The sequence below is a fragment of the Notechis scutatus genome, chromosome 2, assembly GCF_049901735.1.
Source record: "Notechis scutatus isolate UNSWTSFEM ecotype Mainland chromosome 2, rNotScu1.2, whole genome shotgun sequence".
Classification (NCBI taxonomy): domain Eukaryota; kingdom Metazoa; phylum Chordata; class Lepidosauria; order Squamata; family Elapidae; genus Notechis; species Notechis scutatus.
This window is the reverse complement of record NC_142010.1, coordinates 16,158,770-16,184,536: the sequence shown is the minus strand read 5'-3', so window position 1 is coordinate 16,184,536 and position 25,767 is coordinate 16,158,770. Positions and strand designations below refer to the sequence as shown.

Below are 25,767 nucleotides of genomic sequence, written 5' to 3'. Positions count from 1 at the left end.
AAACATCTGTCTCGACCACAAATGGGCGATCCGGATCAGGATGCTTCAATATGGGTTCAGTTATAAATGCTTTTTCAAAGTGTCAAAAGCCTGTTGTTGTGGAGGCCCCACACAAATGGAACCTTCTTACAAAGAAGCTGGGTTATGGGATCCATTATCTTCGCAAAACCTGGAATGAAAGTCCGATAATAGTTGGCAAATCCTAAAAGTCGTTGCACATCTTTAACCCGACGAGGAGCTTCCCAACTACACAATGCCTCAACCTTTTGGGGTCCATAGCAATGCCCACAGGAGAAATAATGTGTCCCAAGAATTCGATAGACGACTGAAAAAAGAAACATTTTTCTAATTTAGCATAAAGTTTATGTTCCCGAAGACGCTGAAGCACTTGACGCACCTGCTGAAGATGTTGCTCTTTAGATTTTGAATAAATCAAAATGTCGTCCAAATATATGACAACAAACTTATCCAACATGTCTCAAAGATATCGCTCATTAAATGTTGAAATACAGCAGGAGCGTTGGTCAAACCAAATGGCATAACGGTGTACTCCGAAATGACCATAACGGTAGTGCCAAAAGCCGCCTTCCACTCGTCTCCCTTACGATCCAACCAAATTGTAAGCTCAACCGTAAATCAGGTTTCGTGAAAATTGTAGCTTTCCCGTAACCGCCTCCAACAATTCGGGAGATGAGCGGTAAAGGATAGCTATTTCTCACAGTGATAGCATTTAAGCGTCTATAGTCACAACAAAGACGAAAGTTCTCCGAGCTTTCTTGACAAGAGAGAAGTGCTGAAAGAGGGGATGACGAAGGCTCGAATAACCTCGAGCTAGATTATTTTATTCAAAATTCTGAAGTGCAACTAGTTTGGCTCAGACAAAGAATACAACCTCCTTTGGCAATGGAGGCGTCCCGGTATCCAAATCCACGGGACCAGTCACTCAGAACACGATGTGGTGGTAATTGATCTGCCTCCTGTTCACTGAAAACATCGGGAAATCCGACAGCTCTGAAGGAATCGAGGCAGCAGAAGCGATAATATGGTAGCCTGCGCAGACATGTCTCAGGTGGTCCCACATTGCAGGCTTGGTAAAGAAACAGCTGCTCTGCCCAAGCCACCAAGCCGGATCGTGTAGACGCAGCCAGGATACTCCGAGCACCAAAGGAAGATGGAGGTTCGGTGATATAAAAACTTATCGCCTCCTCATGATCCCCAATACGCATACGCAGTGGTTGGGTGGCAAAGCGAATAGGTCCCGACTTGAGTTCGCGCCCATCTACGGTTTCCACCTGCATGGGGGATTCACAGGCACTAAAGGAACTTTGAAATGTTTTACAAAATCATAATCCATAAAGCTAGTCGTAGCCCCTGAATCCACCAGTGCCACGGCAGGGATTCCCTCCTTCCGAGATTGCAAGAATATGCGAGTGTCCAAAAGTAAATGTCGAGGAGGGCCAGAATTAACTTCAGCAATTTGAGATGAAAGTGAATACTGTGCCCGACCTAGGGTTCCCTGAGGTCGGGCCTACCCCGCTTCCCGACGGACCAGCAATGGGTTTTGATACAGGTCCACGAGTCCCCTTCCGAGTGCAGGAATTAGCAAAATGTCCCGAACCCCCGCAATAAAGGCACAAACCTTCCTGAAATCTTCTCGATCGTTCCTGAACTGTTAAACGAGGGCGGAGTGCGCCTATCTCCATCGGCTCCTCTGCTGGAATTCTGGATTGGAAAACCCTCATAGACGGGGTGCGTGAACGAGGAAACACAGGTGGCTCTGCAACGGTCCGTTTACACCCACGATGTTGTAGGCGAGCTTCAACACGTAAGCATTGAGTAATCAATGTGTCCAAAGTTGAAGCACGCTCTGCATGAATTAGTTCATCCTTGATAATGTCGGACAAACCCTCTTGGAATGCTGCCATGTGAGCTGGTTCATTCCAGGTGGAGTCCATACACAACAAGCGAAATTCTGCAACGTATTCTTGCAATGAGTGTTTACCTTGAATAATATCCCTCAATTTTCTGTCCACAATTTGAGATTTAATTGGATTCTCAAACATAACGTTCATCTGTTGAATAAACCCCTGGAAATCGTCCAGTAATGGACTATCTTGTACTAATAAGGGAGTAGCCCATTTGGCAGCCTGCCCGGTTAACAAACTAATAATAAAGCCAATTTTAACTCGATCGGTTGGAAAATCCTCCGCCTCACAGAAAAATACAATTGGCACTGACCCAAAAATGTTGAAAACATGTCCGCTTGCCCAGAAAATTTATCTGGCATAGCTATCGAATTTTTCTCACAGGGGGTGCAGGGGGAACTCCAGCTGCAGCTGAAACAGTTTGAGAATTGGCAACGAACGATAATAATTGTGTTACCTGATTTTGAAGGGATACATTGCTCTGAAGTAATTGATTTATTTGCATCTGTTGCTGCTCCACCAATTGTTGCATTTGAGTTGAATCCATCGTTGCAAAGATGGTCTGTTGGGTCCGGAACAAAAATGTTATGTCCCACCTTCTAAAATAAACAGTTAAGGCTGAAAGCAGCAGTCCTTGTAACGAAAGGCAGCAAACAGGAAAATGTTATGTCCCACCTTTTAAAGTAAACAGATAAGGCTGAAAGCAACAGTCCTTGTAAAGAAAGGCAGCAAACAGGAATTTTCACAGATAGCTCCAATAAGTAAAAGTTCCAACGAACTAAATCCAAGACTCAACAAGATTCTTCAGATCAAAATCCTTCACAAAATAATTCCAATAAGTAGAAGTTCCAACGAATTAAATCCAAATCCCAACAAAATATTTCAGATCAAAATCCTCCAAACTGTGCTCTTCAGTTCTCCTTGCAAATAGACACTTTGTTCCGGACAAAGTGCAAAGTCATATCTCTCCCTTTATAGAGTAACTAATTAGTCTAATTGCTGGTCTGCTCTCCTACTGTATCCTCGTTGGTTCCTCCTTGTCAGGAGACGTCTTGTCCTGACATCTACCCAGCAATCATCCAAATTATCATCTTCTTCACCTGAAGATATCATTGGTTCCTCATTATCACCCGTTTCCGGCTGACCACCTAATTGAAGGGTGGAGGAGTTTGAAGGTTCAAGCCGATCTTGCAAATCAAATGCATTCATCTCCTCCTCATCGTTAGAACTTGCTGATTCATATAAGTCCTCCTCACTGGAGCTGTCATTCAAAAAACCTGTAGCAGATGCCGGAATCACAACAATTATATATGCATATACATATACATATACATAGGAATAGAATAGAATGGAATGGAACGGAATGGAATGGAATAGAATAGAATTCTTTATTGGCCAAGTATGATTGGACACACAAGGAATTTGTCTTGGTGTAAATACTCAGTATACATAAGAAAAGATACATTCGTTAAGAATCAAGAATCATAAGGTACAGCACTTAATGATAGTCATAGGGTACAATCAGCAAACAAATCATACTAGGAAACAGTCAATATAAGTCGTAAGGATACAAGTGACAAAGTTACAGTCCTACAATCACAAGTGGGAGGGGATGGGTGATAAGAAGTGATGAGAAGGTAATAGTAATAGAAGTGCAGACTTTGCAGTAGATGAACAATGTTGAGGGAATTATTTGTTTAGCAGAGTGATGGCTTTCAGGAAAAAACTATCCTTATGTCTAGTTGTTCTGGTGTGCAATGCTCTATAGCGTCAATTTGAGGGAAGGAGTTGAAACAGCTTATGTCCGGGATGTGAGGGGTCTGTAAATATTTTCACGGCCCTCTTTTTGACTGCAGTATACCGTATATATTTACTGTATATTTATATAGAGTAACACTGCCACCCAGAGGCTTGAATACATTGTTTCTTTTTACTGTGTTTTTCATTTTTGAGAATAAAGGAACTTGGAACTTTATTTCAAGGATTTTATTTATTTATTTATTTATTTATTTATTTATTTATTTATTTGATTTGCCAATTGTTTACAAGATAATAAGTATAAGTGTATACATAGTTGTGAATACATGAAATGGGTACATATAAGAAAAATAAAAGAATAAGAGAAACAATAGGACAGGGACGGTAGGCACGTTGGTGCGCTTATGCACGCCCCTACAGACCTCTTAGGAAAGGGGTGAGGTCAATAGTAGACAGTCTAAGGTTAAAGTTTTTGGGGTTTGGGGAAGAAACTACAGAGTCGGGTAGAGTATTCCAGACATTGACCACTCTATTGCTGAAGTCGTATTTTCTGCAGCCTGTCTGGTGCGTTTAACCTTGCGTTTGTATCTTTTTTTGTCCTTTTGTTTTTTTTTTAAAAAAAAAAAAATCCCTTTTAAAAAAAAAAAAAAAAAAAAAAAAAAAAAAAAAAAAAAAAAAAAAAAAAAAAAAAAAAAAAAAAAAAAAAAAAAAAAAAAAAAAAAAAAAAAAAAAAAAAAAAAAAAAAAAAAAAAAAAAAAAAAAAAAAAAAAAAAAAAAAAAAAAAAAAAAAAAAAAAAAAAAAAAGATAGTGGGATGAGCATGGAAGAATGTTATTGCAGGTGCTCTTCTGGTAAACTCTCTGTGGCTGGAGTCTGGAGTTGAAAAGAAAAGAGTGACCTTGAAAAATAGTTCTACAGAAATTTGTTTGGATTTTGACAAGAGAGCCTTGGATATTGTACTATGGCACTGTTGTACTTTGTGACAGAAAGTTTTTTCCCCCCTCTGCTTCCCGCGCCCCCCCCCCTTTTTTTTTGCTTTTAGCTGGCATCTGTGCCTGATTAGCATTTCCGATGGAATTTTTTTTTTCATCCATACTTCATCTTGAAGAACTTTCTCTGAGTCTGTAGACCCTACTTTGGCTCCCTGTGTATTGATTTTAGTTTTTGACTCAAATGTCTATATTGTGTTGCTTGTATCATGTATGTCAAGCTCGAAATTGACATATGTGCCATTTTGGTTAGGCTTAGTATATATTCTTTTTCTTACTTTCTCTTTGGCAGTCATGGGGGAAGGGTTTCGGGCTTGACACATTCCTAAGTGGGGAGGAGTGGAGATAGAGAGAGTTGTTTAGGCTAGGAGATTCTTCTTCCTGTGGGAACACAGCTGACCATGCTGAAGCCCCTTGAGATGGGGATTTATGTCATCAAGCAATGTTGAATTACTTCTATTGGAGAATGTGACTTTGGGGGTTGTTTCTAACTTCTAATATTGTGGGGTAATTCTGGGTTGTGTCAGATCCAGAATTACCATGGACTTTGCCAATTTGATGCTTTGCTTAAAAAAAGAATTTGTTTTGGAAGATGGCATTTGTTCTTTTCGTTTTAAATGGATTTCACCACTTGGAAACCTAACAATGTATTTGAGAGCACAAATGAAAATGTATGAAAGATACAATGTACAAGACACTCAAAGGAGGCCAAGGGACTTCTAGCCCAACCCCCTACTCAGTCCTTATACCAGTCCAGGTTGTGTGTCCCTGTGTGTATGAGGGGAAAGTAAGTATTGTAAATGAACTAACATAAGTTTTAGTATTAAAGTGTTCAATGAAGGTGAACTATATTGTGCATTTGTATTCGTGTCTCTTGTTAGATATATTGAGAACAGGATGCTGTGCACAATGGCTGCAGGTCAGAAGGAAGGTAAGGTATAAATTTGAGAAGAAAAATAAGGAAGGATGAATGGATGGATCTATGGAGATTCTCACTCATTCAGGTCATCGTTGTCCTAAAGGTGCATTATCCAAAAGGCTACTCAGAGAGCTAACAATCAGATGATGACTGCAAAGAACGTAAATACTTCCATTCTCCACCAGTCAGTTAGAACTGAAGAAGTTTCTTGGATGAGAAGTGAAACCTTTTCAAAGAAGAAACTAAGTAATTCCAGTTGTCTTTTGATACAAAATACCTTTGGTAAGTAAGTAAGTAAGTAAGTAAGTAAGTAAGTAAGTAAGTAAGTAAGTGTTGGAAGAATTATCCTTCTGGGTTCAGTTCCAAGTGGGGAAAAAGACACTGGAAACATGGAGGCTGTTTGGAAAGATGGTTTAATGGTGGACAGGACCACATGGCTTGGAGCTCTAAAGGAGAATGATAACATGCTTCAAGGTGAAGGGAAAGAGAAGGACTGAGATGCTGAGAGACCCTTAGTTGTATACCCTCTGTTGGGCCCCACATTAGTGTTTTCTGTTCTGGTGTAAGAAATGTATCCCATTGGCTGCCAGACTCCCAGGGGTGGGGGCCTTTAGCTAACTTTGTAGGCTTTGTCTGCACCACATGACTTCACCTGAGTTCCAGGCTTGGTTGAGCCTTGCTGGATGATGATGTAATGAAAGGGCTTTAGGCAATTCCTATAGCGCTACCTGGAGATCTTTATTATGGAAAATATTCTGGGCCAGGCCTTAATGGCCCACCCATTAACAAAGATGGGGGTGAGTTTCTGCTTCTGAAGTGAGTTTCTGCTTCTGAGTTTCTACTCTTTTTAGGGGAAATATTCTGCCTTTTTAATAGTTCCTAGGATATTTCATTCTTCTAAGAGAGGGTTGGGTGCTAACTTCCTACAGAAAGAAGGAAGGGAGGGAGGGAGGGAGGAAGGAAGGAAGGAAGGAAGGAAGGATCCCCCAAAACAGTCACCCTACATCTGATTTCTAATTTTCAGTGGTATTTTTCCAGAGAGTTAATGTGTGCATCTTTCTTTGTATATTGGCTTCCTTTACAACAGAGGCACCAGCATATCAAGCAAAAGACTTTTTACACAAGAGATATTTTGAAGAAAATGCCCTCAAATCACCATCTGTAGGCCCTGGCTGCCTTTTGCCTCAGGCTCAGCAACTGTCAGCTGAAACCCCACCTTCAAGGCCTTTAAGCTTTCAAGATCTCTCTTTTGGCTTCTACCTTCTCTCACAGCCAGCTGAGATGAGCTTTAATGTTAAAAAGCAAGAAAATGAGGGGATAGGACAGCCTTCTTCTTCCTTTTCCACATTGAAAAAGCTCCCTTTCTACCCTTCCAGCTCTATTCCAATTCAAATGATTCAGATTGCACCAGGGGGCGACCTTGGATATAAGTACAGAAAAGGCGCTTCCCCTTTTGGCCACTGGAGGGCGAAGGTTTTGGCTGGCTTTCCAGAGGAGGCTGAGGAGGGAGGGACATCCCTGAGCCTTGCCTCTCTATAACATTAGCATTTGCTCTCCTTAACCCTTGGAGCTCCGACGGCGGTGAAAAGGCTGCAGGAGAGACTTGCAGGGGAGGAATCCGGGGTGGTGGGGAGTGGTCTTCCCATGCAAAGAGAGGCTGAGAAGGGAGAGAGATACATGCACAACCCTCTTCTGAGTTCAATCCTGGATCGAGTGCATGATGGAGGAAAGCACCAGGTTCTCAAAAATTCAAGCCTGGAACTTCAGGAGCCTCCGATACCAGGAAGCTGAAGGTCCCCGAGGACTTTGCAGCCAACTCCACAACGTTTGTAGGCAATGGCTGAGTCCAGAAAAGCACACCAAAGCCCAGATGCTGGACCTGGTTGTTCTGGAGCAGCTCCTGTTCCTTCTACCCCCAGAGATGGAGAGTTGGGTGCGGGAATGTGGAGCAGAGACCAGTTCCCAGGCGGTGGCCCTGGCGGAAGGCTTCCTCCTGAGCCAGGCGGAGGAACAGAAGGAGCAGGTTGAGTTGGAGGTGAGGCACTTTAGGGAGCTCAAAAGGGAATAGAGAATGTGTTTGAATACTTCCCAATATTCTCTGGCATTTACATGTGAAGATCATCCACAAATTCTTGTAGGACATTGTTCCATTGTTTTCTCACTCAACCTCACTGATGGATTTTGGGGGCTTTCAGGCTGTGTTCCAAATATAAGAATCCACTTTATTTTGTTTGACGTACATTAATTCTGCTTCTTTTTTTCTTTCTCTGATTTGAAGTGCTGCACTGTGGAGATGAGAGATACTGAGGGAAAGAAGAATTCATCAAATCCCCCTCAGGAGCTATTTTTCAGGAGGATCCCTTGGGAAGACCAAAGTCGGGACACCTCAGGAGGTAACCGAAGATCCTCTGATTACCCATCTGTCTTACCTTCACTATCTCTCCTCTTCTATAAATACCCCCTTCTATTTTGTTAATTATGCATTTTGAAATTATTCCTTATAGAGAAACAAAGAATGAAGTTTTCTGGTTTTTCTGATGAAGCTCAAAGACTGGTTGAACCTCCAAATCAAGTAAGAAAGGGAAAATTTGTATTCCTTCATGAAATAAAGTGGGTGTGCAGAGTGCTCCCTCCTTCTATTTTCTCCCCTTGTTTGGACTGGATTATTTTGGTGTTCCTGAGTAACATAGAAAGCACAATAGTAGGTTCAAGTTGGTCTCAATCAGCATAGCTTCCTGTGTAGAATATTACTGGGACATGATGGTTTGTCATTTCTGCCCTCAGATTCTATTTAGGAAATGTTTTCAAAGACCACTGTTTAACTTGTTCTGCTACCTTAGGTACACCCCCCTGCCCAAACTGTCTGGAATGCCCTACCTGATTCAGTTGTCTCAGCTACAAATTTTCAGAGTTTCAGTCACAAATTGACTTCCATGGGCCTCACTTCATAGTTAAGTGGTCAGTATAGGGGACGTGCATAAGTATACTGACGTGCCTATCATCCCTGTAATTGTATTTTTATTCTCTTATTTTCATTTTTGTTTGACAAATTCCAATAAATTAAATAAAAATATAAAACTGAGTTTACAAGAAGTAATTTTTTAAAAGTTCTTCAAGAAGTATGAATAAACATATCACAGTGGCAGTAACTGCATGACACCCATTCTTCTTGTAATTCTTTGATTTGGAATTTTGCAAGGCTAATGAAAAGTAACTATATGTTCACATTGCCACATTACCATTTTTAAAAAGCCTTGTTTATAACCTGTAGTTCAAAAAATAAGCAAATTAAAAAAAAGAAAGCAGACTATTAAAGTCCAAAAAGAGTGGCCACGTAGAGCATGTAATCAAGGTACTTTGGGATACAAAATAATTTCCAATCTTCTCATTTGTGCCTGAATTAGGAGATCAAACATTCCCGCTTTGCAAAGGCTGAGAAACGACCTTCGCAGGGAATTTTCTCCTCTTTGTTTTCTCCTATTCAGCCAATGGCTGAGACCATGAGATCAATAGATGATAGACAGAGTGCGAGATCAGCTGATCCAGAAGTGGGATTACTTTACTGAACGGCACTAAAGGTTTTGCAGAATCAACTTGATAAAACTTGCCCCAAATATTACTTCAAAGAAATTTTCAGATTTGACCATTTTCTCACCTAAAATTAGGATTTATGTGATGCACAGACATTTAATTGTGCATATCTTGGCTTTGGGAATTTGGGATCAATGGAACAGAATGACAGTTGGTAGGGATCTTGGAGGTCTTCTAGTCCAACCCCCTGCTCAGACAGGAAGCCCTATATCATTTCAGATAAATGGCTGTCCATTTTTTTTCTGAAACACCTCCAGTGTTGGAGCACCCACAATTTCTGGAGGCAAGTCATTCCACTGATTAATTGCTTCCACTCTCAGGATATTTCTCTTTAGTTTTAGGTTGCTTCTCTCCTTGAATAGTTTCCATCCATTGCTTCATAGAACACTGCTATCATGTCACCCCCCTAGTCCTTCTGTTCATTAAGCTAGGCGTGCCCAATTCCAGCAACTGTTCTTCATAAGTTTTAGCCTCCAGTCCACTAATAATTTGTGTTGCTCTCCTCTGCACTCTTTCTAGAGGCTCAAGATCTTTTTAACACAGTGGCAACCAAAACTGGATGCAAGATTGCTAGTGTGGTCTTACAAAGGCATTACAAAGTGGTACTAAAACTTCATGTGATCTTAATTCTATCCCTTTTTAATGCATGCTATGATTTTGTTGCTATTTTTGGCCACTGTAACACACTGCAGGCTCATGTTTAAGTGATTGTCCACTAGGACTCCAAAATCCCTGTTGCACCCACCTGTTCTATGCCTGTGCATTTGGTTTTTCTTTCCTAAATGTAGAACCTTACATTTCTCACTGCTGAATTTCATTTTGTTAGATGGTGCCCAATGTGTCGATCCTTCTATACCTCGAGCCTATTTTCTGGATTGTTGGTATTCCTATCAATTAGGACTTGTCTGCAAATTTCATGAGTTCCTCTTCTATCCTCTTATCTAAATCATTGTTGAAGATAAACAGAACTTCTGAATCCTCCTGTTGTGTTCTTTTTTCCGTGTTCAGGAGAGTCTTGTGTCCTTCGAGGAGGTGGCTGTGCATTTCTCTGAGGATGAATGGTGTCAGTTGGATTCTGACCAGAAAGCGCTGCATTTGGATGTCATGCTTGAAAACTATAGGAACGTGTTCTCTCTGGGTAAGAGTTTTTTAGTCCCCAATCAGAGAGTTCAAGAAGACAGATTACCCTGACGGTTTTTCATTTAAAAAAAATTCACTAATCACAGATCATCTGGGAGGGAGAAGGATATAGGATCTGGCCTTCTCATACTCCAAGGAAGGAAAGAATTAATGTCTCTTCGCTTAGATGTGCCATTTCTTATCTGTATTTTTCAATTTTTATTTGAACTTATGTGTGGAGGCTGAAAAGAATGAGGTGTGCTTTTATGTGTCCTCTGGAGATCATACGAGAGGATTGTGCTGTCATTGTTCTCATTAACTCCTAAATATGGCGCATTAACTCCTCAATGCTAATGGGCAGGCTTTCTGTGACTACACCCACCCATCCCCCTTTACAAATGCAGAAGAGATTCTACTGTAATACCGGAAGAAGCAACTGCATTTGGAAGTCATGCTTGAAAACCATAGGAATGTGGTCTCTCTGGGTAAGTTTTTTAGTCCCCAATCAGAGAGTTGAAGAAGAGAGATAAAAGTTATTTCTTTATTTAAAAAATAACTACCGTATATAGTCGAGTATAAACCGAGTTTTTCAGCACATTTTTTGTGCTGAAACCCCCCCCCCCCTCAGCTTATACTTGAGTGACAGATTCCCCTCTGGAAAAAAATATGGTGTGGAGCTCCGGAGCTGGGCAGCCGCTTCCCTGCTTCCGTGTTTCCTTTGCAACTTGTAAGCATGGGGGTAATCGGAAGCAGAAAAGTTCTTGCATGGTTTCCAAGGCGTCCCCTCTCCCCCTAATTCCTACCTCCCCCCCACCTCCAACTCAATAAGCAGCGCTGTTAATTTGGACTACCGGTAGCAGGTTGCTGGATGGCTGCTCTTCTTTGCTCGCCCTGCTCTTTGTAAAAACAAAATCACGGAGCCCTCCGTGGTTTTTGCATTTGCAAGGTGCAAAGCGGCGGCGGTGGATCGCGCATGCTGGAAAGGGCTTGACTATTCCGGGGAGAGAGAGAGAGAGAGATCATAAGAACAGCTCTTGCTTTTTTCGCCAGCCCCGGGCGCTGGGGGGCTTGCAAGGGAGAGAGTGACTCCTGCCTCCCACTGTCATCATCATCTTCTTCTTTTGGGTTAGTGAATCAATTAAACCTTTCATGATAGTGAGATCGTTTCTCAAATTTCCCTTAAATCAGGGAAGAAATCAGAAACAAACCTTTGGACTAAGAATAAGCCTGTTCCTATGATGCCATTTTTGTTCACTGCAGTGTGAAAAGTGTGAAAAAACACACTTCTTTTTCTTCATCTTCTTGTTCCCTATTTACTGGTCTCTTTCAAAGAGGAAATTGTGAACATCAAACTTATTCTCAACTGTCCTAGTGAAAGTTTTAATTAGATAATAATTCCCTCCCCGTGGCATTTTTTAATGCCAAGAGTGAATGAAGTTAACTTGCAATTGAGTATTTATGCCATGTTAATTCATGCCAACTTGACACTAATGAAAGCAACATGCCTTTTTAGTTATATTTCATAGAAGTCTACTATTACTTCAGTGCTGTTACCATTATCACTGGGGCTGCTAAAACCTGAAGAAAATTAAAAAGTTGAAATGTGAAGTTTGCAACTTTTAGTTCTTAACTAAAACCTGGATTGAGCCTTATCCTGGTTTATTTTCTGATTTGGATCATGACATCTAGGTGAAACTTTTTTTCTCACTCTGTACACTTGGTCTGTTTCCTGCTTCATAGCCCACCACCTGATTGATGAAAAGTACCATTATCAGCAGAGAGAAAAGTATCTCAGACCCTTTATTCTTCTCCAATATATTGGAATACTGGAAGTCTAATATCCCAGATACTAAAGCCCATTGAAATGTGATTGTTTCTCAGGACTTCTGAGCCAAAATCCAAGCAGAGCAAGTTTGCCACGAGCACCATCCCTCAAATTCATTTCTTCTTTAGTTAACATGCTATTACAAAAAGGATTATCATGCACTTTAGCAATTATCATGCACTTTAGCAAGAGTCATTGGGTAGAATCTCATGTTTGTGGTATGAGTTTCCTTCCCCTCTCCCAGGCTGGCTTCTCATTTTGGGCAGCTAAATGGCAGATAGGTATACAGCTCTCTCCATGTTCAAAATATTAGTATTTATTTGGTCAATGCAGGTGGGTGAGAATTTTCTATGGATTATTATTTGAGAAACACTTTGCCATGGAAAAAAATTGAGATGTTAAGGATGTGAACATGTTTGATTTTAAATGTAATGCCAGTTAAGATCTAAAGTTTCCTAAGAGGATTTTCATCTGTCGCGCACTTCATCTGTCATGCACTAAAAAAATAGTTTATGGAAAGCGAAACGATGTGCATGAGTGTGTGTGAAACTAACCTCATTTACATTTTAAAGCACTCTAGCCTGAATGAATATCCACTTTTGTCCACAAATAATATGAGAGAATCTTTCAGAGTCACAATCTTCTTCTTTTGGGTGGGTGGGAGAAGGAAGTTGTGTTTCTCAAGGCATGCAAAAAAAGAAAGAAAGAAAAAAAATAAAATAAAATGCATGGCCAAATTGTTGGGAGGGAGTCGAGCTGGAGAGGTAGCCAATTCCCACAGTGGCAAATCATCCTTGCGGCAGGCGGGCGGGCTGGCTGGCTGGCCAGACAAGCTGAATAGCGGCTTGGCTACCTACCTTGCGAGGCAGGGGAAGGCAGGAGAAGGGAAGAAGATGGGGGTGGCATGGGGCGGGGGGGGGAGAGGTTTCCAGGGATGCGGAGGTGTGGAAAGAGCCAGACGGCTTGCAAACAGAGAGCAAATAGAAGAAGTACCGGTACTGTAGCAGGCTTTCAACGCAGCACAGCCTAGTGCATGCGTACTGTTCAAAAGTTTTCAAAGTCTTTTTTTTTTATCCTGTTAGAAATGGATCCCAATACGTCTAATCCTGGACCAAAACAAAAACGCAGGTCATACGAAGCTGGTTTCAAACTTAAGGTTGTGTCAAGAGCAGAAGAGAGCAATAACAGTATTGCAAGTAGGGAATTTTGTGTTGACGAAAAACAAGTGAGGGAGTGGCGGAAAATGAAAGCTGACTTGGAAAAGATTCCAAAGGCAAAAAAAGCTCGACGTGGTTTAAAGCCTTCATATGAAGCTCTAGAGACTGAATTGCATAAATGGGTTATGGAGTGTCGTCAAAATGGTTACTGCGTGACATGTATGGGAATTCGCTTACGTGCCCTTCAAATGGCTAAAGATGACAAATTAAAAGCACCAGGCATTAAAAATTTTGTTGTGTCAGCAGGATGGTGTACCCGCTTTATGAATAGACATGCCTTATGTTTGCGGCAAAGAACAAAGATTTCACAGAAGTTGCCAAAAGACCTTGATGAGAAAGTGATGTCATTCCATTCATTCATCATAAAACAAAGAAGGATCCATAACTTTGACCTGGGAGATATTGGGAATATGGATGAAACACCTATGACCTTTGATCTTCCTAGCAACAGAACTGTGGCAAGTTTGGGAGAAAAAAATATTTTACTCAGAACCACAGGAAATGAAAAAAACCATTTCACAGTCGTTCTGTCATGTTTGGCTAATGGAACTAAGCTGCGGCCTGTCATTATTTTTAAAAGAAAGACCTTGCCTGAAAAGGTCAAATTCCTACCACGAATTACAGTGTGTGCACATATTAAAGGCTGGATGGATGATGACGGAACAAAAAAATGGCTGGAAGAAATTTGGAACGGACGTCCAGGAACAGCCTTAAAGAAAAAACCATCATTGCTAGTTTGGGATATGTTCAGAGCCCACACATCTGATGACATAAAAAAATTGGCAAAGTCTTCTCAAGTTACTTTGGCCGTTATTCCAGATGGGCTTACATCTGTATTGCACCCCCTAGATGTGTGTTTAAACAAAACTTTCAAAGACCGTGTGCGAAAAATGTGGCATGAATGGATGTCATCTAGTCAAGTCCGATTGACAAAAGTTGGAAAACTGATGAAGCCCGACATAGAATTAATAGCAAAGTGGGTTCGTGATGCATGGGAAGAGATTCCAGAGGACATGGTGCAACGTGCCTTCAAGAAATGTGGGATTAGTAATGCTATGGATGGCAGTGAAGACAGCGCTTTGTATGAGAACGACAGCAGTGATGGTGATGACTGCGAACTAAATGATGACGACAATGTCTATGCTGATAGCCTCACACCGGATAAAGTTGAAGCTCTGTTTGGACATACAGATGATGATGAGGAATCCAGTTTTGAAGGATTTTAACTCTTGTGTTTTAGCTTGGTTGCTGATTGAGCTAAGGTTTTTGTACTTTTAAAGTTATTGTTGATACCATATTGGTTTTGTTGACTCTCTTTTCCACTTACAGAGCTAGTTTACTGTTTTTCTTTGAAATAAATATTCAAAAACATTTAACCTACTGATGCCTCAATTAATGTAATTTTATTGGTTCTATTTTTATTTTTGAAATTTACCAATAGCTGCTGCATTTTCCACCCTAGGCTTATACTCGAGTCAATAAGTTTTCCCAGTTTTTTGTGGTAAAATTAGGGGCCTCGGCTTATATTCGGGTCGACTTATACTCGAGTATATACGGTAATCAGATATTGTCTCCTTGGAGGGAGAAGGAAAGGATCTGGCCTTCTCGCACTACAAGGAAGCAAAGAGTCAATGTCTCTTCGCTTAAATGCTTTCTGTGCCATTTCTTATCTGTATTTTTCAATTTCTATTTGAACTTATTTGTGGAGGCTGAAAAGAATGCGGTGTGCTTTTATGTGTGCTCTGGAGCAGGGGTCGTCAACCTTTTGGACCTCAGGGACCACTAAACTCATAATTTTAAATTCCAGGGACCACTAACCGGTTCTGTGGCCGTGGTCTAATTTGTGGGTGTGGCTTATTGGTCATGTAACTGGCTGGACATGGCTTGTATGTAAATATTATAAATATTTATATAAATATTGAATTTTTTATAAAAAAAGAGCAACTTTTACCCAAAATCAGGTAAAGCAGGCAGGCAGATTGAGTTGCTCACAGAATCACAGATTCATTCAGAAATCTATCTATCTGCCATCGGCTAGCTCAGTCTGTCACATAAAATTTGCTTGCTGTGAGTCTGCACTGAATAATAGAAACTTCAGTCCTAAAGGAGGTTCGACTGTGCTTAAAAGTAGAGCCGAAGATCTAAAGACTAGCTAGAAAGCAAGAAATCCAACCATTTCCTGCTTTCTAGCTAATCTAAATCTCCCAGCACAGCAGAACAGCTGATGGTCAGAAAAAAAAGGAAAAATAGCAACTTAAGAGGCAAGTTTGCCAGGTAAGAAGTGAGTGGGTAGAGAGGGTTCCCACGGGCCATGTGATTGGTGCAGCGTTGTGTTTCTGCGCAGCCTGGATTAATTGCTTTGGGCATTCTCTGGGGGTGACATTTCTCTGCGGCCCACCAAAATTTTCTCGCGGCCCACCAATTGGTAACTATTAACAGAGGGACACAATCAAGATCAAGGGAAGTACTAATACCACTCTATAAAGCCTTAATAAAACCACACCTAGAGTACTGCATCCAGTTTTGGTCACCACACTATAAAAAAGATGTTGAGACTCTAGAAAAAGTACAGAGAAGAGCAACCAGGATGATTAGGGGACTGGAGGCTAAAACATACAACGAACGGTTGCAGGAACTGGGCTTGGCTAGTCTAGTGAAGAGAAGGGTAGACATGATAGCGGTCTCCCAATATTTGAGGGGCTGCCACAGGGAGGAAGGGGTCAAGCTATTTTCTAAAACGCCTGTAGGCCAGACAAGGAATAATGGATGGAAACTGAACAAGGAGAGATTTAACCTGGAAATAAGGAGAAACTTTCTGACAGTGAGAACAATCAACCAATGGAACAGAAGTTGCCCTTGGAAGTTGTGGGAGCGCCATCACTTGAGATTTTCAAGAAGAGATTGGACTGCCATTTGTCAGAAATGGTGTAGAGTCTCCCACTTGGGCGGGGGGTTGGACTAGATGACCTACAAGGTCCCTTCCAACTCTGATTATTTGTTAAATCTGTTAAATCTGCTGCTCTGGAGGTCATGTGAGATGAATGTGTTGTCATTGTTGCCATTAACTCCTCAAGATGGCGTCTTAACTCCTTAAGTTAAGCATTTCACCAAGTCTTAAATCTGCAACATCTGCGAAATGCTAATGGGCAGGTTTTCTGTACCTCCAGAAGTGGGATTCTACCAGTTTGGCCTGGTTCTACTGAACCGTTACCTCCGAAGATCAGCTGAGACCAAACTGGCTCGCTGCGACGATCTTCTGTTCTTCTGTTCGGCCCACCCGGCCGCCCGGGCTCTAGGATGTCCTTTATTCCCTGCTTTTTCAACCTCAGCTGCTTTGCGCGGCACAGCTGATTGCTGCGCGTCAGCAGGAGAAGGTGATTGCTTGTAGGAGAAGGTGATTTTTAAACACTGTGCATGCATGCTCAGTGCTCACCGGACCGATTATTACACCAGTTGAATCCCACCCCTGTACACCCCCAATCCTCTTTACAAATGCAGAAGAGATTCTAATACAGGAAGAAGCAACTTTCTATGAACAATGGATAAACAAAAACAAAAGGAGGAGCCGATGGATGCGTAGAAAGGGTAAGCGAGAAGGATTTTGAATAACTAAGAAAAAGTGGAATAAAAACTCCTTCCTTCACTCTTTCTGACTAATGTACATTCATTCGCTAATAAGTTGGGTTTAGCAAAGCTAAAGCTACAGGCTTGCCTTGACTGCACTGATTGGAATGTTTTCGAAGATACCTTTGCAGATTTGGATGAACTCACAGATACTGTAACATCATATGTGTGCTGACCAGAAACCTGCGAATATACAGTAACAACAAACCTTGGTTCATTCTTCTAACTAAACTAAATCAGCTAGCTGTGCCTGACCATACTTGTAAGTGGATCATAAGCTTTCTAACAGGCAGGCAGCAGCAAGTGAAGCTAGGCAAAATCACATCAGATACCTGTACACTTTGCACAGCAGGGCTGTGTGCTCTCTTTACTTCTCTCTACACCAAGGACTACATCTCAAAATATCCCTCTGTTAAAGTACTGAAGTTTGCAGATGATACAACAGTGATTGGTCTCATTTGAGATAATGACTAATCTGCATACAAATGGGAGGTTGAACAACTAGCTTTGTCGTGCGACCAGAACTTGAACTAAACACACTCAAAACTATAGAAATAATGGTAGATTTTAGGAAAAATCCTCCTATACTACCGCCTCTTACAATACGAGACCATACAGTATCAATATAGATACTTCTATGATAGATAAAACCTTCAAGTTTCTAGGTTCTATAATATCTTAAGACTTAATATGGACACCTAAGATCAAAAACATCATCAAAAAAGCACAACAAACGATGTTCTTTCTGCGCCAACTCAGAAAGACTGCCCAGGGAGCTACTGATGCAGTTCTACAGAGGAATTATTGAGTCTGTCATCTGCGCCTCTATAACTGTCTGGTTTGGCTTTACAACAAGAGAGACACAGACTTCAATGGACAATTAGAACTGCAGAAAAAAAAACAATTGCTACCAACCTGCTTTCCATTGAGGACCTGTATACTACACAAACCAGAAAGAGGTCTGTGAAAATATCAACAGACCCCTCACATCTTGGACATACATTGTTTTAACTTCTACTGTCAATGGGACGCTATAGAGCACTGCACACCAGAACAACTAGACACAAAGACAGTTTCCCCCCGATGCTATCACTCTATTAAACAACTAATTCCCACAACACTGTTAAACTATTTAGTAAGACTGTATTACTATTTTTCTTCTCATCTTTCTTATTAGCTATCTCTTTTTCTCCTTATAACTTTGTTACTTGTATCTTTGCGATTTATATTGTTTTATTTAGTTTCCTTGCATGGTTTATGTTGATTGCTTATTTAGTGTCCTATGACTATCACTAAGTGTTGTATCTTATGATTTATGATGTATTTTTATGACGAACATGATTTATCACTTATTGCTATTATGTACACTAAGAGCTTATGTACTGAAGTTCCTTTTGTGTCTAATAACACTTGGCCAATAAAGAATTCTTGTTTATTCTAGTCTATTCTAATCTATTCTAGTCCTAGTCCTAGTCCTATTCTTCTATCCCTATCTTATCCTGTTCGGTCCTGTCCTATCCTATCCATTATTCTTACTCTGAAACCTCCAAAAATTGTGTGAGTACAGAACTTTCATGCTCAGGCCAAGGAAGAGCATTCTCCCAAACCAATTCAAAAATGAAGGCCTCATGCAGTGTGACTCAGAGCATCCTAGGGTATAAGTAATCCCCGAGTTAGGATCTATCCCCCCCAACTACTTAAGACCCAGCCCCCAAATTATGAATTTTGTAGTACTATGGCTGTCATTCAGTTATGAATGACAGTAGAGGCACTGCAAAATTCACCCTCCCTCCTCCCACCCTGAGACTAAACTTAAGGAAGATGTAGTAAGCCATTAGTTCCTTTGCCTGCCTTGATGCATTTGCAGAAACCAGAGGCCTAAAATAGTGAGAGATCATGCGAGATCACTAGTGTGAAATCTCGTGCTACTGATCCTGCAAAATCTCACACTATATACTTTAGGCATCTGTTCTCTGCTAACTGAGGCCTGTATGAGATCCAGGTCAAAAGGCTTTGCAAACAGAGGTCAGGGGTCTTTGGTTTAAAACACTTTTGCCCAGATCTCATGCAGTCCTCAGTTCGTAGAGAACATAGTCCTAAAGTACTATAGTGAGAGATCAGTAACATGAGATCTTGCACTACTGATCTTGTGTGATCACACACTAAAGTAGTTTAGGGACTATTCCCTGTGAATTGAGAAGAGCGCTTGAAAGCCGATGAGGCTTTGGGACAGTGAAATAGCCTTAACCCACCCCAATAAATCTTAAGTTTTCTCCTAATTCCTCCTTGGATGTTTCTCCTGATTACTCCTGATTATTCCTTAACACAAAACTGACTTTGAGTGAGATTTGTATATATATAAATAATTGTATAGAAAGAGATATTTTCTAGATATTTTCAAAGTTTCATGACTCATGAATATAGAAATCATCATGTCTATATCACAGCACTGTAGGGATGCAAAATACAACATAATGGAATTTCAGAAAAGTTCAAAAGAAAATTTCTACAGTTTGATAATTTTCCACTAACATTGTTAATCATTTTCATTTCTCTTTTCCTTTGAAGGTAATAATGGGCAGGACAATCAAAATTCCTGTGAACTGTCCCAAGGGATCAATGCTACTGATGGAGCAGAGAAATTTGGAATTCAAATGGAATTAGAAAGCCATGAGAGAAACCAGTCAAATAATTGGAATAAAAAAAGCTCATCTTCCACTGATGCTCCGATGCAAGACTTTAATGCCCAACAAGAGAAAATAAGGAAAAAATATATTGGAAAATGTGTGAAGCTAATTAAAGCTAAATTACATGTAAACGAACACTATTTAACCCAAAACAAAGGAGAAGATGCTATAAGAAGGTTCAGAAGATATAGTAATCTTATTTTCCATAAAAGGATCCACTCAGGAGAAAAGCCATATAAATGCATGGAGTGTGGAAAGACCTTTACTCAGAGCAACAATCTTACTGCCCATAGAAGGACTCACACTGGAGAAAAGCCATTTAAATGCATGGAGTGTGGAAAGACCTTTGCTAAGCGTGGTGGACTTAGTATCCACAAAATGTTCCACACAGGGGAGAGGCCGTATAAATGCATGGAGTGTGGAAAGGCCTTTGTTCAGAGCAGTGACCTCAGAATCCATAAAAGGATCCACATTGGGGAAAGGCCTTTTAAATGTATGGAGTGTGGAAAGACCTTCGCTCAAAAAGTTAATCTTATTTCCCATAAGAAGATACACACAGGGGAGAGGCTGTATAAATGCATGGAGTGTGGAAAGGCTTTTACTCAGAGCAGTGACCTCAGAATCCACAAAAGGATCCACACTGGGGAAAAGCCTTTTAAATGTATGGAGTGTGGAAAGACCTTTGCTCTAAAAGGTAATCTTATTTCCCATAAGAAGATCCACACAGGGGAGAGGCCGTATAAATGTATGGAGTGTGGAAAGACCTTTGCTTGGAGACAATGTCTTATTTCCCATAAGGTGATCCACACAGGGGAGAAGCCATATAAATGCATGGAGTGTGGAAAGACCTTCACTCGCAAAGTTAATCTTATTTCCCATAAGGTGATCCACACAGGGGAGAGGCCATATAAATGCATGGAGTGTGGAAAGACCTTTACTCAGAGCAACAATCTTACTGCCCATAGAAGGACCCACACTGGGGAAAAACCATATAAATGTATGGAGTGTGGAAAGACCTTTGCTCACAGAAGTAATCTTTTTTCCCATAAGAAGATCCACACAGGGGAGAAGCCGTATAAATGCATGGAGTGTGGAAAGACCTTCGCTCAAAAAGGTAATCTTATTTCCCATAAGGTGATCCACACAGGGGAGAGGCCATATAAATGCATGGAGTGTGGAAAGTCCTTTGCTCATAGTAATGGACTTACTATCCACAAAATGATCCACACAGGGGAGAGGCCGTATAAATGCATGGAGTGTGGAAAGACCTTTGCTCATAGTAATGGACTTACTATCCACAAAATGATCCACACAGGGGAAAAGCCATTTAAATGCATGGAGTGTGGAAAGACATTTGCTTGGAGCAACAGTCTTACTGCCCATAGAAGGACTCACACTGGGGAGAAGCCATTTAAATGCATGGAGTGTGGAAAGACCTTTGCTCAGCGTGGTGGACTTACTATCCACAAAATGTTCCACACAGGGGAGAGGCCGTATAAATGCATGGAGTGTGGAAAGGCCTTTGCTCAGAGCAGTGACCTCAGAATCCACAAAAGGATCCATACTGGGGAAAAGCCATTTAAATGCATGGAGTGTGGAAAGACCTTTGCTCATAGTAATGGACTTACTATGCACAAAATGATCCACACAGGGGAGAAGCCATATAAATGCATGGAGTGTGGAAAGGCCTTTGTTCAGAGCAGTGACCTCAGAAACCACAAAAGGATCCACACTGGGGAAAAGCCATATAAATGCATGGAGTGTGGAAAGACCTTTGCTCATAGTAATGGACTTACTACGCACAAAATGATCCACACTGGGGAAAAGCCATTTAAATGCATGGAGTGTGGAAAGACCTTTGCTCATAGTAATGGACTTACTACGCACAAAATGATCCACACTGGGGAGAAGCCGTATAAATGCATGGAGTGTGGAAAGACCTTCGCTCAAAAAGGTAATCTTATTTCCCATAAGGTGATCCACACAGGGGAAAAACCATATAAATGCATGGAGTGTGGAAAGACTTTTACTAAGAGCCACATTCTTACTTCCCATAGAAGGACCCACACTGGAGAGAATTTGAAAACCACGAGAGAAACCAATTAAATAATTGGAATCTGGAAAGCTCATCTTCCATTGATGCTCCGATGCAAGACTTTCTTGCCCAACAAGAGAAAATAAGGAAAAAATATATTGTGAAAAGTATGAATCTAATCAAATCTAAATTACATGTAAATGAACACTATTTAACCCAAAATAAAGGAGAAGATGGTATAAGAAGATACAATGGACAAAATTACAATGGAACATTATTGCTTTCTCTTGAAAATAATTTCCTTACATTTTACAAAGTGATTCACACAAAGGAGAAGCCTTATAAATGTTTGCAATGTGGAAAATGTTTTAGAACAAATGGGCAACTTACTTCCCATGAAAGGATTCATACTGGGGAGAAGCTATACAAATGCAGAGAATGTGGTAACAGGTTCAGAACATATAGTAATCTAATTTCACATATAAGGCTCCCCATGAGAGAAACCATATAAATGCATGGATTGTGGAAAGACCTTTGCTCAGAGTGGTGGACTTGGAAACCACAAAATGATCCACAGAGGAGAGAAACTATATAAATACATGCAGCGGAAAGACCTTTGCTCGAAGAAGTCATCTTATTTCCCATAACATGATCCATTCAGGAGAGAAACCATATAAATGCATGGAGTATGGAAAGACCTTTGCTCTGAGCAGTAGGCTTACTGTGCTGTCCAGACAGCATATAGTAATGGGAATTGAGATAGTTAAGTTAGAATTGGGAGCTGTCGCCTTAAGGCAGGGGTGGGCAAACTACGGCCCGCGGGCCACATCCGGCCCTTTGGTCTGTCCAATCCGGCCCGCCCTTGAAAAAAAATCGCTGGGCAAGGCGTATTGCCCTGTGCCGCGTGGCCCCCAAAGCTGCAAAACAGTGCAGAGTGCTCTCGGGGTAGGAAAGAAAAGAAGAACTTTGCAAAGGCCTCGGCTGGGAGTTCGAAATCACCTTCGAGTGCGACCTCTCTGAAGGTGAGTCCCTACCAACCCCTCCCTTTTTTCCCGGGGCTTCCAGGCTTAAACTTTGCACAGGCAAAGTTTGCAGGCGGGAGCGTCTTCCGGCCGAGGAGCGGGAAGGGTTCCTCCCGGCAGGCGGGCGGGCTGCTTGGAGTGAGCTGCTTGGAGACACCTAAAGCTAGGCCGCTGCTGGTGGAGCCTTGCCCTGCCTTGGTGCCCCGTTTCCCGGCTCGGCGGTCCTGCTCGGGCGGCACTTTAAAAGCCTGCTCCCAGCACCCGAGCAACTTCCCAGCAACTTGCGGCTTCCTTTTTCCTCATGGCGCCTCGCCTGGCCCCGAGCCGCGCGACGGAGGGGAAACCCGGAGCACCTCCCGGTCGCCTCCTCCAAGCAGCCCGCCCATCTGCCCGCCGGGCGGAACCCTTCCCGCTCCTTGGCGGGAAGACGCTCCCGCCTGCAAACTTTGCCTGTGCAAAGTTTAAGCCTGGAAGCCCTGGAAACCCGAGCAACTTCCCAGCAACTTTCGGCTTCCTTTTAACTCGTGGGCGCTCGTGCCTGGCCCCGAGCCGCGCGGCGGAGGGGAAGCCCGGCGGGCGGGCGGGCTGCTTGGAGGAGGCGACCCGGCAGTGCTCCGGCAGCAGCAACAGGCAGTTCCGCCCGGGCTCCACTCAGGTGTCCGGCTGGGGCTGTCAGGAGTTGCTACCGCCGGCGCAGCTCCGCGCGGCTCCAGTCCCGCGTTGCCTTGGGAAGGAAAAGGCAAAACCAGGAGCCGCTGAGCCTGAGCCTCCGGTGCCGCTGCTGCCATTGCAAAGCACCGCCGCGGCTCTTCCTTTTTGCCTTTCCCTTCCTGAGGCAACACAGGACTGGAGCCGCGCCAGCGGTAGCAACTCCTGACTCAGGGGGCCTCCGAGGGGAGGGGAAGGAGGAGAAGAGGGGGGGGGAAGGGTGGAGGGGGCAATTCCCAAAAAATCTTGTGCTGACCCGGCCCGTCTGTCAAATTTTAAAAGTCAATGCGGCCCCCAAGCCAAAAAGTTTGCCCACCCCTGCCTTAAGGGAATGCATCGTGGTAAATTTAGTTAAGGCATCATGGGAAATGTAGTCCATGTCATGTGGTCACGTCTGTAATATTGATTGGTCACTGAATTGACCCTTGGTTGGGTTGGGGGAGGCCCTTTGTTCCCTTTCCTTGCCTGGACCCAGCAGCATCCTGGTTCCCTCCGTTCTATCATTATGGGATGAAGAGAACTTTCTTTTTACACTATGAATTCAGCTATGCAAAGAATTGGACATTAGATGGATCTCGACATAACCATGAGTTACCTTGAGGATGCCTAATACTGTATAATCCAATAAAGAAACTTTGTATGGAAGAATCTGTAGAGTTTGCCTGTCTGTCTATACATTCAGCCAGTAATTATAAAAGACAGAAAACTAACTGTCCACAAAATGGTCCACACAGGGGAAAAGCCATTTAAATGCATGGAGTGTGGAAAGACTTTTGCTTAAAGATGTCATCTTATTTCCCATAAAAAGGTCCACTCAGGAGAGAAACGATATAAATGTGTGGAGTGTGGAAAAACCTTTACTCATAGCAGTGGACTTACTATCCACAAAAAGCTCCACACAGGAGAGAAACCATATAAATGCACGGAGTGTGGGAAAACCTTTGCTCTATGCAATTATCTTGCTTCCCATGAATTGATCCACACAGAGGAGAAACCATATAAATGCATGGAGTGTGGAAAGACTTTTGCTCAAAGAGGTCATATTATTTCCCATAAGGTGATCCACACGGGGAGAAGCCATAAAAATGCATGGAATGTGGAAAGAGCTTTGCTCGGAATCATAGCCTTAATTGTCATAAAAGGATCCACGCTCGGGAGAAACTATAGCAATAACAATTCCACCTAGACTTATATACCACTCCACAATGCTTCACTGCACTCTGAGCAGTTTGCAAAGTCAGCATATTTTTCCCAGTAATCTGGATCCTATTTTACCAACCCCAGAAGGACGAAAGGATGAATCAACCATGAGCTTGTCAGAATCAATTAACCTGTAGTACTGCATTCTAACCCCTGCCCCACCATGTCTATAGATTTGCATGTGTATGCATATTGTGCCTTTTTGATCCAAATGAGACAAGGTTGAATCTGACAAAATGAAATTTAATGTGGAGAAAAGTAAGATTTTAAACCTGAGCAAGAAAATTAGATTACATGAAACCTGGCTTGAAAACAGTAACTGTGAGTGGGATCTTGGATTTTGGTTTGGCTAGTCTAGAGAAAAGAAGGATTAGGAATGACATGATAGCAATGTTCTAGCGTTTGAGAGACTGCCACAAAGAAGAGTGGGTCAATTTATTTTCCAAAGCATTAGAGGGCAAGACAAGAAACTAATAACAGAGAGAAGCAACCTGAAATTTCCTTATTATGAGGAAAATTAAGTGGGCAGAGGCCAGTGGGTGGGTGCACCTCCCTGCTCTGGGAGGGAAGGCAGGTGGTGCACCACCCGGCTTAGCCATCCAGGTGTAGGCGAGTGCCGCAGCAGGTGGGATGGAGTCTGGAGGGACGTGTGAGCCAAATTTTGGAGCTGAACTCAGTGGAGGCACTGAGCAGGAAGGGAGACCCTGGCCCACTTGGTTCGTTTCAGCGTGGGGTGGAATGCAGAAGGCAGAGAAATCCATGCTTATCAACGTTCCACCCTCAAAGACTCCTTTGCATCCCACAATTTGATCCTGTGCTTTCTCTTGCTCACTCTTCCCCTTTCTCTCCTCCCTCCCTCCTTCCTTTGTCTTTTTTCTTCCTTCCTTTCTTCTTTCTCTCTCTCTGATTCTGATTCTCTGGTGCTTCATCTCTTGTGAGGTCTTGCAGTTGCTTCTTCAGGCCCTTGTTGATGCACGCAGTACCAACAAGGACCAGAAGAAGCACCCGTGAGACCCAGCAAGAGATGAGGCAAATACAGGGCTGCTTTGCTCCCATTCTGGAATATGGAGTGAGTCTCCATCCCCTGCCATCGCTCTTACGTTCTCAGGCCATTTGAGGAGTGACTGGGAGGGGAGGGCAAGAGGCAGG

General features: G+C 42.2%; 1 protein-coding gene and 1 long non-coding RNA gene across 3 annotated transcripts in view; one reads left to right on the top strand and one right to left on the bottom strand.

Annotated features, from left to right (window-relative positions):
- LOC148131833 (uncharacterized) overlaps window positions 1-25,767 on the bottom strand; it is a 501,829-nt gene that overhangs the window by 35,750 nt on the left and 440,312 nt on the right. The gene's annotated exons all lie outside the window — the stretch shown is intronic.
- Window positions 6,971-22,488, top strand: LOC113427507 (uncharacterized). 2 transcript variants are annotated; one of them, XM_087953419.1, is made up of 5 exons: window positions 6,971-7,625; window positions 7,869-7,983; window positions 8,095-8,162; window positions 10,190-10,319; window positions 19,535-22,488. In XM_087953419.1, exons 1-5 carry the CDS (start codon window positions 7,308-7,310, stop codon window positions 21,757-21,759), a joined length of 2,856 nt encoding a protein of 951 aa, XP_087809545.1. In that variant the 5' UTR covers window positions 6,971-7,307; the 3' UTR covers window positions 21,760-22,488. The 2 variants fall into 2 exon arrangements, with proteins under 2 accessions (XP_087809545.1, XP_087809546.1); XM_087953420.1 differs by lacking the exons at window positions 6,971-7,625; window positions 7,869-7,983; window positions 8,095-8,162; window positions 10,190-10,319 and adding an exon at window positions 10,330-10,785 and having other exon boundaries at window positions 19,535-22,019.

Bases quoted from the DNA above. Each gene is read 5' to 3' on its own strand.
- LOC113427507 (XM_087953419.1), top strand. From the start codon at position 7,308: ATGATGGAGGAAAGCACCAGGTTCTCAAAAATTCAAGCCTGGAACTTC. The intron at 7,626-7,868 runs GTGAGGCACTTT...TCTGATTTGAAG, and splicing joins AGGAGCAGGTTGAGTTGGAG to TGCTGCACTGTGGAGATGAG. The intron at 7,984-8,094 runs GTAACCGAAGAT...TATTCCTTATAG, and splicing joins AAGTCGGGACACCTCAGGAG to AGAAACAAAGAATGAAGTTT.